Source organism: Arvicanthis niloticus, chromosome 2, assembly GCF_011762505.2.
Source record: "Arvicanthis niloticus isolate mArvNil1 chromosome 2, mArvNil1.pat.X, whole genome shotgun sequence".
Taxonomy (NCBI): Eukaryota; Metazoa; Chordata; class Mammalia; order Rodentia; family Muridae; genus Arvicanthis; species Arvicanthis niloticus.
The window spans coordinates 5,289,641-5,303,383 of NC_047659.1; the positions used below are offsets into that span (position 1 = coordinate 5,289,641).

The window sequence follows — 13,743 nt, forward strand, 5'->3', positions numbered from 1 at the left end:
GGGGAAAATCCTCCCCCGGCAGCCTACTTGGTAACACATGGCGCTAAGGAAGTCAACCAGAATGGGGGGAGTGGGGAGCTTCCAGCTCAGTCTCAGCCTACTTCTTCCGTGAGGCAAAGCCAGCCAGCAAAGAGGCAGTTTCCCATATAGCTACATACTTGACACATACACATACCACACCCATGTACCTTACACACACAATACATTATGCATATGCACTTATGCATATATGTACACACTGTGAACACACACACACACACACACCACGTACACAGTGAGGCTGTCTATGTTGCTGCAGTACCAGGTGGCAGCTGAAGAGTCTGAGCCATTGTTTCTTAAAACGGAGAGTGGGATGAGGAGATGCCCACACATTGCTAGCCCAGCACTCATGCTGGCTGCAACTTTGCCTGTCACTGGCATGAGATTTCTGTGTTTGTCATTTACAGTCCCACTACTACCTTTCAGCAGTCACTACATACCCTGGTACACGTAGACTGATAGGTGCAACCTGTAACCCCAGCATGACCGTGTTGACATGTACCTGGCTGCTGTAGAGCTCTAGAACAGTTGTCACCCCACATCAGCTCTTAGGGGAGGTGGCATAGGTATCTTGAGAGGGCACAGGGCCTGGCTGGGAGAGCTGGGAAGGTCTGTCTGTAGAGGCAGAAGTAACCCTTTCATGTTCTGTTTCTCTCCCTCCCCACCATCCCTGCCCGACCTGTAGGCCAGAATCACTTCCTGGCCCAAAGAAAACCCAGGTTCCTGGTTCAGTGAATTCAAGCGTGGGAAACTGGTAAGGTGACACCTGTTCTTTGCATTTGTCACTTTAAACCCGCCGTCTCCTATCTTACAGAGTAAAATGGCCCGCTGGCCCAAAGAGCAGCCTTCCACCTGGTATAGTCAGTACAAGCGGGGTTCCCTGGTAAGTGGCCACCTCAGGCTGCCTGCTGGCGGCTCAGCCTGGCTCTGGGTGCTGCATGGGCCTAATTGCAGCTGGGGCCACACCTGCTATGGCCCTTTAGGCCAAAATGCTCCACATGCCTGGCAGCAAGGCCCAGATGGGTGTGATGCCCCTTCCTCTCGCCTCTTCTTTCACCCAGACCAGAGTTCCTTCCATCCTGGAAGTAGGCAGGTAGCTTCCCACTGAGATCCAGGGCATCCACAGCTGAAAGTGGACACTCCAGTAAAGCCACATGCTGCTTACGGATGGCACACCTCGGCTGGCGAGCCATAGGTCAGAGACATGCACAGAGTAGGAGAACCCTAACAAGTTCATGGGCGTGGCCGATCAGAAGGTTCACAGAGGGTACTTCCAGATCCCTGTCATTCACACCCTCTTCCTGGGACAGGCAAGGCCCATGGGCTCTGGCTGCTGTTGATCTTGTAGGCACCAGGTGCACCCCACAGGGTTGTATTAGTCTGTGCTTAACTTATGGGAGGTGTATCTCAGAACATAACCCATCTTGGAGGTGAAGAAATCTTTAAAATGTCTCCCAGAAGGCTCTTATGGCCAACATGGAGGTCAGAAACTAGATTCACTGCTGTGAGACCAATGCTCTCCCATGCAAAATGGGACTGGTTTTCCCCAAATACTCAGGTAAATACTTCAGTAAAGTCAGCTCAAAACTATGTAAAGCCCAGATAGACTTCAGGCTCCAGGTCTAGAGAAGAGCCCACGCCTCCTTTTGACTCTTTAATCTAGTGGGCCTCGCCCTGTGAGCCCCTGCTCACACAAACCCCATCGGGGCTTTCGCTGCCTGTTAGCGCTGCACCAGCCTCAGCCTCTTTAGTGATCACAGAGCCAAGTGGCTCCCAGGACCATCCTCCCCCACCTCTGGCATCCCTCAGCCTGGAGGCATGCCTGGCTTTCTGTCAAGGTCCTGAAGAGCTCACCTCTGCACAGAAGCTATGGCCTGGATTCTTCAGGCTTCAGCCCCACAGCCTTCTCTTCCCCTGCTGGGAATGTGGCATCCTTGTCTGTTGCTTCCTCTCCTCTGCTTCCTCTGCTTTCTTCAGAGGAGAACGGCTGTCACACAGAAGGACCTGTCAGGAGGTAGACCCAGTAGCAGTGACAGGAGATCTGAGGGGTTAGGCAAGAAGGAGCCGTGGAAATGAAACTGCCCAGGGCTGAGGTCCATTGGGTCCTGTCTTCCTGAACTTCACCTGAATTCTCCCTTCCCCAAATGGCTTTCCACCAGGTCCCCCAGGGGGCAGCCACCCAATTGCTATCCTTGCTGAAGGAGCAAATGGTCATAGAATACCCATGTAGAATAGATGGGTCATAGAATGCCCCATCTGGCCTTTATCCTGAGTTGGTTATCAGGAACAGAGAAGCAAAGGGACCATCCAAGGCGATACAGCCTGCCTTCAGGCTACACTGCCTGGCTCCCAGTTTCCAGTAAGAGCCAGGAGCTGCCTAAGATGGCTGCTCACACAGAAAATGCAGGGAATCGATCCCCTAGGCAGGGCCTCTTGAAGACTCCAGCCTGGGACAGTACTAGGGCTTCAGGTCCTTCTGTGGAACCACCCTTGCCTCTTCTGTAGCATGTGTCCTTTCTCAAGTCAGTCATGTGTCCTCCCAGGAGCACCGGATGCCTGGACTGCCGGTTGGTATGCATTTTTCCTTTGCAGAGTCTGACTATGGGTTTGTCTCAAGCTGTCTCCAAGGGAGTGGAGTGTCCTTGGTAGCTTGGGAACCTCTAGGGTGTCCCACCATCATGGTGGAAAGGAACAAGGTCCTGAGCCTGCCTCCACCACCCTATTCTTTCCTCCTGTTACTATTGAAAAAGTGGGTTCTGAAGTTGTCATGTCTTCTTGGTCACCATGGCCTGTGCCATACCCAGCACTGCCCCAAGTGTTCCTTCACTGCCCGCATGCCCTTTGAAGTGGCCCACATAGAGCAGTGTTGAAGCAGCGGCTGCTTAAAGCTGGGTTTACCAGAGTGAGACACTGTTGTCTACCAGTCTCTTTCCTGATGCAATTGTTATTACAGCACCTGCCCCACTGAGCCCTGCTAGTCCTTGCCTGGAGAGAGGCCTCCAATCACACCCAGGCTTGGGGAGGCCATGCTTTCTCCCACAGCTAAGAGTTCTGAAGTATAATACTGATGCCTCGGAAATCTCTTTACAAAAGAACTGTAGACAATGAGACTTTTCTCTCGGGGTGTCCATGACAGTCTGCACCTAGTGGAGCAGAATTGCTTGAGGTACTGGTGACACTTTGGAGGCCACTTACAGGGTGGCGTGCTCTTTCCCAGAGGCTGTCCTAGTTTGTTGTGGAGAGTGCGGCCTTCCAGAGAGGATCCTATCTCCAGAGCCCTGCACTACTTGATTGGTGTGGGCAGTGGTCAGCAGGATACCCTACTTGCTGCCTCAGAAGCCTGTCCCTTGGCAGAACAGGATACCCTTGTACCTCCAGGGTACACCTGGTCACTCTGGTTCCCACACAGCTCAGACCCTACTCAGGCCAGAGTCCATCATCCATCCAGGCTGTGCCGTTCCTCAACTTTCCCCAGGGTCTCTGGGCCATTCTAGCTCTTGATTCCCAAGATGGGGCCGTGTGCATCCTGAACATTCAGCAGTGGCCTTCCATCTGTTCACAGGAGCCCATGCTGCCTTCCGTTGCTCGACACAGTGATAGGGACAACAGGCTGAGCTCCTGTGCTTGTGGCATCTGTGCTCTGAGGAAGGTGACAGATGGGCACCGGGACACAGGACCTGAGCTGGTGCACCCACCCTCAGGGCTGTAGTCAGGGTACAGTGAGAACAGTAATAGAGCTGTGACCAGAGGTGACAGTTGCAGCGTCTCCTGCCTATGGGCCATGTACCCTACAAAGAGAAGAGCCTCTGTCAAGACTCATGGTCAGATTGAACACTCAGGAAGTGCCAGGGCAGGAAAGGGCGTGGTCACCAGACCCCAGAAGCCTTGTCTACTCCAAGGCCTTATTCCCATACATCTGCTTGCTCCAAGGAATCATACCTCGCCTCTTGCCCCCGGCATGCTGACTCATCCATAGGAGTGTGGGGCCTATGAGTCCCATGGACGAGAAGGCAGGTCTTAATGGAACAGCATGCAGTGCAGTCAAGCCAGGCAGACCCTGCCAAGTGAGGAGGAGGTAACTGGCCCTTCAGAAGTGGCCTGGAAGCTGGAGGCATAAAAGAGGGTCAAATGCAGGAAAACCTGACCTAGGCAGGCTGCCTGGAGGAAGCAGAGCAGGCACTGGATCTAGAGAGGCAGGCCTGGTGGATGAAGGATAACATGCAGACTGTCAGTCTCTAAAGAATCCGAGGTGTGTTTTACTTGGCTCCTATTCTCAGGGCTCTCAGGAGATCCTGTGTGCTAGGGGCAAGGAGTACAGAAGCTTCCAGGCAGCAGCCTCAGGGAGACAGGCTTGGGTGAAGCCTGTGTCTCCACCCTGCTCACCCCCCCCCAACTATGCCTGCCCCCAGCTCTCCTATGTGGATGCTGAAGGCAACCCTGTGGGCGTGGTACAAATGACCTTCCTGCGGCTGCTGAGTGCCTCTGCCCACCAGAACATCACCTACAACTGCTACCAGTCCGTGGCCTGGCAGGATGCCGCCACAGGCAGCTATGATAAGGCTATCCGCTTCTTGGGCTCCAACGATGAGGAGATGTCTTATGATAACAACCCCTACATCCGTGCCCTGGTGGACGGCTGTGCTGTGAGTATTGCTTCCCTTGGGTGCCCACCTAGGACAAATTTATGGAGTACTTTGTGGGTGCCATTCTCTGAGCTGTGTTTTGGGGATGCGTCAAGAGCTAAATATGCCCCCCCAGCCTGGCCATATCAGAGTGTGGCTGACCTGGAAGGTCCCATTGGAGTTTAGAGACCACTCCCACTTAAGTGGGTGTTTTCTGGGCAGGATGAGAATATGGACTGGCTGTCTTTGTGTGTGTGTACACATGTGTCTGTTTTTGTGCATGTGCACTTGTATGTATGAGTATGTGGGTGGTACCTGTGGAAGTGGATGTGGGTGTATATCTGGGTGCAGAGTAGTTGTCATTCCTGTAGAATGAAAAGGTGTCTTGCTGGCTTTAACCTGCCAAGTAAGCTAAGCTGGCTGACCAGTAAACTCCAGGGATCTGGTGGCTACGCGCTCCCATTGCCAGCACCAAGATTGCCGGCATGTACCACCATAAAACTTCCTTTTATTTTTAAGGAAGGGTTTATTTCGTGTGTGTGCATGTTTTGCTCACATGTATATCTATGTACCACATGCCGGCCTGGTGCCCATGGAGGCCACAAGAGAGCCCTGAATCTGAATCTCCTGGAAATGGAACCGTGGTAGATTGTTGTGAGCCGCCATGTGGGTGCTTGAGACTAAACCCAGACTCTGTGCCAGAATGATAGGTGCTCTTGTTCACCAAGCCACCTCCTTGGCCCACATACCCAGCTGTTTAAATGTGGGTTCTGGGAATCAAACTCTGCTCTTCATGTTTGCATGCTTGCGTGCTTGCATGACAAGAACTTTACTGACTGAGGCGTCTCCTTGGTCCAGGACTAGGCTTCTGAGGGAGGAGCCAAACATATTGGGGAACTGCCCACACACTGCCAGGGTCTGGCTGACCCTGAGAGAGTGTGGTAGCTGAAGTGGGAGTTCTCCTGACCACAGCCCACATGGACCGTCTTCTTGGGGGAAAGGCTATTCTATTCACAGCACCAAACATGAGCTGTGGCATCATCCTCAGCACCTCTGAATGCAGAGGTGAGGAATTGGACAGAAGTGCACTGGGCTGAGGAGGGGAAAGCACACCCCCGCCCCTGTGCACATGCTTTTACTTCTGGAAAGATCCAAGATCCTGTCTTGGGAAAGTGGGAAATCAGTGGCTCAGAACAGAATAACCCACTGATGGAAAAAAAAATGGCCCTGTGTACTGGGAGGGGATTCAAGGAGGGGGAAGCAGGCCGGCAGGACTATGGAATTGCAAAAGTCCAAGGAGGGCAGCTTACAGCAGGCTGACTGGAATCGTGAACCCGCTCTCTGCCTCCAAACGCCTGAGTTCAGCCATGATCTGAAAGGTCACCATCCTCTCCTTATTGGCGGGGGCTCCTTCAGGATTCTCCTATCCTCCGCATGCAGGCCAGTGGTTCCGAGGCCTGCCCAGCCCTGGGAGGCCAGCATGACTCACTTTGTAATCACAGCCACTGAAATTGGGACTCCAACGCGGCTTTTGTGTGGCAGGGTAGCCTGATTGACGGGGCTGCCAAGCGGCCGGGCCTGTGGAGGGACGAAGAGTCATTCCACATCAATCCGTTGTTTGTGCAGTTTGTGTGCCCCTGGGGGGACGTTGCTAGCTAGCAATGGTTATTTATGTCTCTTCTTTAAATATGTCCCTCTCTAAGCGCTCTGATAATTGGAGCAACGGGGCTCCACAAATCTGTGTGAAATCACCTGCCAGCTCCACACATAGTAGTCCTTGGGGTGGGAGAGAAAGACCCATTTGATGCCTTAAAGGGAGGAAATGTGGGCTGGCATTGGCCTGTGGCCTCATGACTCTCACTGGTGTGTGAAAGTGATCCTCCATCACTGACCTCACATGGCTCCCCAAGGCTCTAGTGCATTCCATGGCCCAAGAAAGGCCAGGCTGATGACCTTGTGTAAGTCTCTTGTTCTGGGAACAGAGATCAAGATAACAGGCCTTAGATGGCAGAGGTGACCAGCTCTGACTCCCTGGCCTAGCCAGGAGAGTGAGAATCTCAGATAGCCCCAGCCAACTCTATCCAGATCCCCCACACATACCTTTATTGAGAGGGTTTTTCTACATAGCCTGGTCACAATCCTTTCATTAGTACAGAGGTGTAGAATCTCTCTGTAGTCTATAGACCAGACTTGCCTTGAACTTATAGATTCAGCTGCCTGAGTGTTGGGAATTAAAGATGTGGGCCCACTGTCCCTGTCTCTTTTTTTCCTCTTATATTGTTTATATGTATGGTGTGCATATTCGTGTATATGCATGCTTTATCATGTATTGGTACATGGGTGTGTGTGTGTGTGTGTGTGTGTGTGTGTGTGTGTGTGTGTGTGTAGGCCCTACATACATTAGGATCTGTTGGGAATCATCCATCTTATTTATTGGGGCAGGGTCTCTCAGTCAAACCCAGAGCTCACTGATGTGGCTTGTCTTGCTAGCTAGCTTACTCTGGGATTTCCTGTCTCCAAAGATGGCATTACATCTTTGGAGTTGCTACACCCACCTAGCATTTACATGTATTTCTGAGGATTTAAGCGTCAGTCTCCATGCTTGCATGGCTAACACTTTAACCACTGAGCCATCTCTCTAGCCAGATATATTACATGGTAAGTTTCAGGCAATGGCCATGGAAGTGGAAAGGTATGCCCAGTCTCTTTACAGCCTGCCTGGCCAGATCAGCTATAGGTATCCCTCAAACTCAACCGTGTTCTAAGCAACTAGAATCTGTGCTGGGATCCTGGTGGCAAATTCTTTCAGTGCTTCTCAAGGGATAGCCAGAAAACTATAAATGACAAAGTTTTCCGAGACTTTCATTTAAGAAAACACAGATTCTAAATCCACCTGTCTTAGTTAGGATTGTATTGCTATGAAGAGACACCAAGACAAAGGCAGCTCTTATAAAGGACAACATTTGATTGGGACTGGCTTATAATTTCAGAGATTCCGTCCATTATCACCATGATGGGAAGCATGGCCTAAGTGTCCTATAGACAACAGAACTACTCACAGTTCTGCAGGAAGGAGGTTCAAGGTTGGGGCCATCACCCTGGGTTGTACATCAAGCTTTACAATGTTATCACAAGGCAGAGATGGAGGGTCTTTCTGGGTTCTCTTCATAAAGGAAGCAGATCCACTTGTGAGGGGTCCATTCTCATGGCCTAATCGCTTCCCACCATCACTTGAGCAATGGGGTTCCTATTTGGATTTGGGGTCCATACTCAGTCTACTCCCAGGGAGAGTAAGGCCTTGCGGCTGGACACCAAACATGGGAATTTCAGGACTGACCTAAGGTCAGTAGGAGACCCTCTTTCAGGCTTCACCCTGGCATGTTACACCCATAGTTAACATCTGGGATGCTTGCTGCCCATCTGCTTTCTCATGATTTCTGCCAGGGTTTAGGCAGTGGAGGGATACCTTTCCCAGGCCAGACACAGTTTCATGTGAATGGACTTCACATCCATGGTAGTGCAAATCCCGGCTCAGGACAGATGGCCAGTGGGTAGCCCAAGATTTATGGAAGAAAGGTGGATGTCAGGGACCATTGAAGGAAGTTGGTAGAATGGCAGAACCAGATTGTCCTCTGTGATAGATGTCCTAGACGCCTGAAGTTAAGCTTGCTTGGCTTTAGAAGTACTCTTGTGTCTTCCTGCCTATATTCTGTGCTGAAAGAGATGTCTTGGTTGGCAACTCCCCCAACCTGGCTGAAGCTCAGCCTGCTTTTCTTAGGAGAGCCTTGATCTATCTAGCAGGCTGCTCAGGCCCTACACCATTGTGACCTTTCTGTGCCTCAGTTTATCCAGTTCACTGTGGAACAGGTAGTATGGAAGGTTCCCTTGCCTGCCCATACCTGTGAAGGGGCGGGGCATAGTTGCAGAGCTCTGCCTCCCTCTCCTGTGTGAAGTCTTATAGGGGTCCCATCACCTCTCTGCTCAGCCATGTTTCTTCCAACTTACTGTTCTGTTAATATGGTGGTTCAGGAGTTCGTGGAGCCTTGGGGCGGAGAGGGAACTGGGCTAGGGGTAGGTCACCAACTCTAACTGCCTCCACTTCCTCCCCCTTCCTAGACCAAGAAAGGCTACCAGAAGACGGTGCTGGAGATCGACACGCCCAAAGTAGAGCAAGTCCCCATTGTGGACATCATGTTCAACGACTTTGGTGAAGCCTCACAGAAATTTGGATTTGAAGTGGGGCCAGCTTGCTTCCTAGGCTAGGAGCTGCTGAGCCCATCGGTCTCCAGAGCAACCTCGTGACCTCAGCACCCCACCTGTGGGCGTCCTGTGCACGGCCCATCCCGGACAGTGAACATTTCTCACCCCTGCCTGCCTGACTCATCTGCGCCTCGGACCCTCCGTGGCGTTGGACCCCATGCCCAGAGAGAACAAAGGGAAAGAGCCGTGTCCCCTCGGAGCCGAATCACATGACCTAGTCACAGCACAGCCTCTTGCCGCGCTTCAGCTCTCTGGATAGGTTCATCAAAGGTGTTAATGGACCGGTGGCCGGGAGTGGGGGCGGGACAATATTTGAAAATCACTTTAAAAAAAAAATCAACTTGAAGATATGTATTCCCCCTGACCTTCAAAAGATGTTCTGAGGTGGTCTTTCTTGTAAAGGTCGTCAAAGCCTCCATTTTTTTTTTTAAACAACCCTCAACACATCCACTCAGAGGCCAAATGTCATTCCACACGTGCCTTTCCGATGGATTAAAGGTGCTTATGTTTTTGTGAGAATTTTAAGTAAATATTTGTATTGTATTGTTATAAATGTTAAGTGTGCCTGGCTTTCAGTCTTGCATGGAAACCCAGCCTCAGGCCCATGGGGAAAGCGGGCAGCTGGGACAAGGCACCCGCTCGGGCTTGCAATCGGCTCTCAGTAGAGGGCATCTTCCTACCCCCAACCCCCACAAGAATGTGCAATAAATTGGAAATTTGCCCAGTCAGCAAGAAGCTGTGTTGCCACTGCAGGTGCCTGGGCCCCTTTCCAGACTCTTAATTATTTTTTTTTCTTTTTGATTAGCTCTGGATAATTTTTTTATGGAGAGGGAAAAAAAGGCATTTGATATCCTGCCTTTTCTATATGCACTCAGATTAAAACATAGGCTTAAATTAATTCTGATTGCTTCCTTTTTCCGTGTTCCTTCCCACAGAGGCTGATGGGACAGTGTCCAGGGCTGGAGAGCCATGTGTTCTGTAGATGATAAATAATTATGAACATTGGTGCTGATTTTTTTACACTTGTCTCTTGTGGTGCTATGTGTCCGGAGATCCTTAGGCAGCACTAGGGTGCCTGCCATGCTGCGTTCCCTCCCCCACCCTCCTTATCCTGGCCATTTCTCTACATTCTGAGATTTTGCCAAGGACCTGGAGATCAGATTGGTGCCAGAGCCCTTTCTTCCCGCCAGGCACCTTGTGCCCATGATGGTGGGGAGTCCCTTCCTGAAGCCTCTGACCCCCTCTCTGGGCTCTGCTTACTTTATTTGAAAAACACACGAGCAAAGCAAAGACTTCCTGCATGGTGCATGGTGTATCCATGGTCTCGTTCAGTTGCTGAGTGTTTGTGGTGCTAATTTCTGTGTGTGTGCCAAGATGGAATGGAAGCTGCCAGGTGCCCTTGCTGACAGTCAGACTGCTTTGTGAACAGCGGGTGGCCTGAGAGATATGTAACTCTGGCTCCAGGGTGGCTGAGCTGATTGGGTTTCCGCCAGAGGAGTGTCCTGGGTGTAGCAGTCAGTGCTGGGTCCATAGGGATCCCTCTGCATGCTGCCCTCTCCCTCCTCCTCTGGGGTGTGTGTGGTGGTTGAGGGGGGAGGGGGTGCTGCTTTCTGAGTGCAGAGGTCTCCAGGACCAAAAGGAAAATGGACGCCTCACTGAGAGTTGTCTCCTTCCACCACAAAAAAGCTATGGTGCCCACAGAAAGCCAGCCGTCACAGTCTGGTGCTTATGTCCCCATGCCACCCCTGAAGCGAAAGAAACCATGGTGAAGCACCCAGGAGCAGCCAGGATTGATGAACACGTATCCCCCAAGGTTCCCTGAAGAATAAACTCTACTCTTGCCAAAGAAATGCCTGGTCTGGAGAGCTCTCCAGAAAGTCAGGATGCCATCGTGAGCCAGGGACTGCTGTGCACGCCTCTGCATGAGAAAAAGCCATATTGGAAGATGGCCATATGCTCTGTGGATTCTGTGTAGGTCATGTGATTCGGTTTCTGCCTCCCGCTCCATCTGATTTTGCTCTGTCCTGTTCTTCTGTCGGTCCCTTTCAAGTTGTAATTTGTATTGAAACCCAAAATGTGTCCTATTCTCCTCAGTCCACTTTAGCTCTAATATTTTACAATAAAATTACTTATATTTGCAGAAATGCCTCTGGCATCATTTTATGTTTCCATTTTCTTTGGTGTGTGCGCTCTCTCTCCATATTCATATATATATATGTATATATATACATTATATATACATATTGTATATATATATAATTGAGCAAATGCTGGTGAAAATACACACAAAGTAAACAGAAGGGCTGTGATAAAAACTATAGGACCTTGGGTCCTTTAAAATTCCAGGCCAAATGATACATTGTATATTTCCCTGTGGTCCAACCTAAGCCTGAGATTTTAACTTCTCCCCAGGAAGAGTGTTACAAAATATTTTAAAAGTGTGTAACAAAAGAATCATTGTAACAGTGTCTCAATAAAGGAGTTTACTGTTTACTTCCCAGAAACTTGACTGGCTGTCTTCTTTGCATGGCCAGGCCCTCCATCACCTGACTCTCCTGTTGCTCTACAACCCAGGACACGAGGAACTGTGAACTTGAGGATGGAGGTCAGGAGGGATGGAGACTCACTACCTGGCTGACACCTCTGCTTGCTGTGGGCCTTGCTGTGGGCAGCTTTGTACCCATGAATGGTATTAGGATGCAGCTGGCTTCAGAAGCCTTACCTTTCACTCTGGGCATTTGATGCCCTGAGGGAAAGTGCCCAGATCCATCAGGGGATGCCTTTGCAGCTGGATGACTGGATCACACTCCTTTGATTCTTGCCTTGTGGCTGGAGGAGGCAGCATATGGCTTACCTCAGCTACTGAATTACCTTCAGTAAATGAGGCACATACCTCTTGCCTCTGAAGGGATGGTTCTTTTTTGTATGCCACCATCCATGGCTACATCCTAGCGGGTTCTGGTGGCATGCCCACCAGCCTGTCATTAACTCTTACCATCTCTCCAGGAAACATATCGTGCTGCTTTGTGCTGTTTTGGGCCACCACAAGTGATATTGCTACCACAGGGTCCCAGGCCAGTGGATCTCATTGTGGCTCACAGCCCCATGACAGTGCACGACTCTGACCTACAGATGTTTTGTGAGTCAACTAAAGCCAGCATGTGGCTCACAGGCTGGGTCATTTGAGAATTCTGTCCTGATATCCCTTAACTGTGAAGGACTTGGTGTTGGAGGGGAAACCTCCCCTCTGTCTGCTTGTCAAGCTGCTGGATATGGCACACAGGCAGGATATTGAGTTTCACAGTTTGATAACTTGATAGCTTCGAGGCTTGGAAGTGGATGGTGAGGCCTACGGAGTTGATGAACTGCAGTGCTGAACGAGGCTGCTGAGTATCCACCACTGAAATATCCAATGGAGAAAAGCTCTAGGGGACACGCCACTCAGAACTTGGTCACTGTGAGCAGCTGGAATTCAGGCTTGGAGTGGGAGCAGGTGGTACCAAATACATCCTGTGGGTTGCAGTGAGTGGCTCAGGACAGGGACAACGATGGCGTGACACTGTCAAAGGCCAGCAGAGGTAAGATCTCCACAGGAGAATAGGAGGCCTAGGGAGTCATGGTGGGAGGTAGGGCTTCTGGAACTGCACAGGTGGCAAACTGACTATCTGGGGGATAGGATTCACAGAAGGCCTCCAACAGGATCTGTAGGAGTTGGCAATGAAACCTCAAAGTGTCCCTTGGCCTTGAATTCATATGGGGTAGCCTATGGCAAGAAATTGGCCCAACTCACTTCCTTGGGATCTGTATCTGCAGGTTATATACTTTCTTAAGGGCAGAACCTCCTCCAGATCAGAGCGGGTTAGGCCATTGGCTGTGAGTGGGAGGGTCAGGCAGTGACTGAGGCTATTCCAGGCCTATACTAGGGTGGTCATAAACCTGTACTTGGTCCCAGACCTTGATAGACACAGTTGCTTCCAACAATGGATCTAGCATTATAATCCCACAATTCAGATTCAAGATCTCCAGCCTGAGGGCTCTCTCCTCCACGATTATGTTCTAGAACACTCTAAAGAACTGGAGTGTAGGTTGGAAAGCTCCTGACTTCTGCAAGTGCCCCATTGACTGTGGTGCTTACAAAGGCATGATTTGGCTCAGAGTGTGGCTCACACTCTGAGCCAAATCCACAAAGGGTGGGGAAGGGCAGAGGGGTCCTAGTGAGGCCACTACTTCTTCTACCCCTGACTCCTGTAAGGATAGTGACTCTATCCTGATGTGGGCCAAGCTTCAGTGGACTCCTTCCATCTCTGCCGCCTCACTTTGCTCAAAGAAACAGAGTTCAGAGTCCTGACCAGGTAGGCCTTTGGATCCTTCCTTCCTTTGCTCAACTGTCCTTGGAACAAAGCCCAAGACACTTGGTTGGAGTGGCCAGCTGACTCTCTCTGAATGGCTAGACAGCTGGGCACTGTGTTTGAGGTTGGAACCTTCATGTCCTGCTGCAATGTGGTGGGTGAGGTTATCACCAGTCCCAGCAGGAGCACAGGCTATATCTCTAGCTTGGCTGCAATGAGTTTTGATCTTGGAAGATCCCAGTTCAGCCCTTTGCCCTACCCTTCACTCAGCCTGTGGAAAACAACATGTCTCGCGAAAGCAGATGTGTGAAAGTGTTTTCCTGAAGCAGACACATGAAAGGACACATGATGTTTAGATGGAATGTAAGAATGACCCAGACTGTGGATGACGCTGGATGGTATTGGTACGTTTTGCCATTCCTTACTGGTCATCATTTGTTATGACTTCTGTAATGATTTGTATATGCTTGGCC

The 13,743-nt window shown here is 50.6% G+C and overlaps 1 protein-coding gene across 2 annotated transcripts in view; it reads left to right on the forward strand.

Annotated features, from left to right (window-relative positions):
- The window catches only part of Col5a1 (collagen type V alpha 1 chain), a 154,001-nt gene extending 142,576 nt beyond the window's left edge, over positions 1 to 11,425 (forward strand). The window contains exons 64-66 of one of the 2 annotated variants that reach the window (XM_034496506.2): positions 725 to 793; positions 4,449 to 4,682; positions 8,778 to 11,425. In XM_034496506.2, coding sequence (XP_034352397.1) covers positions 725 to 793; positions 4,449 to 4,682; positions 8,778 to 8,924 — 450 coding nt within the window. In that variant the 3' untranslated portion in view covers positions 8,925 to 11,425. Of the gene's footprint in view, positions 1 to 724; positions 794 to 853; positions 923 to 4,448; positions 4,683 to 8,777 lie in introns of both variants that reach the window. The other variant, XM_034496507.2, reaches the window with a different exon arrangement.
- Positions 11,426 to 13,743: the final 2,318 nt, after the last annotated feature.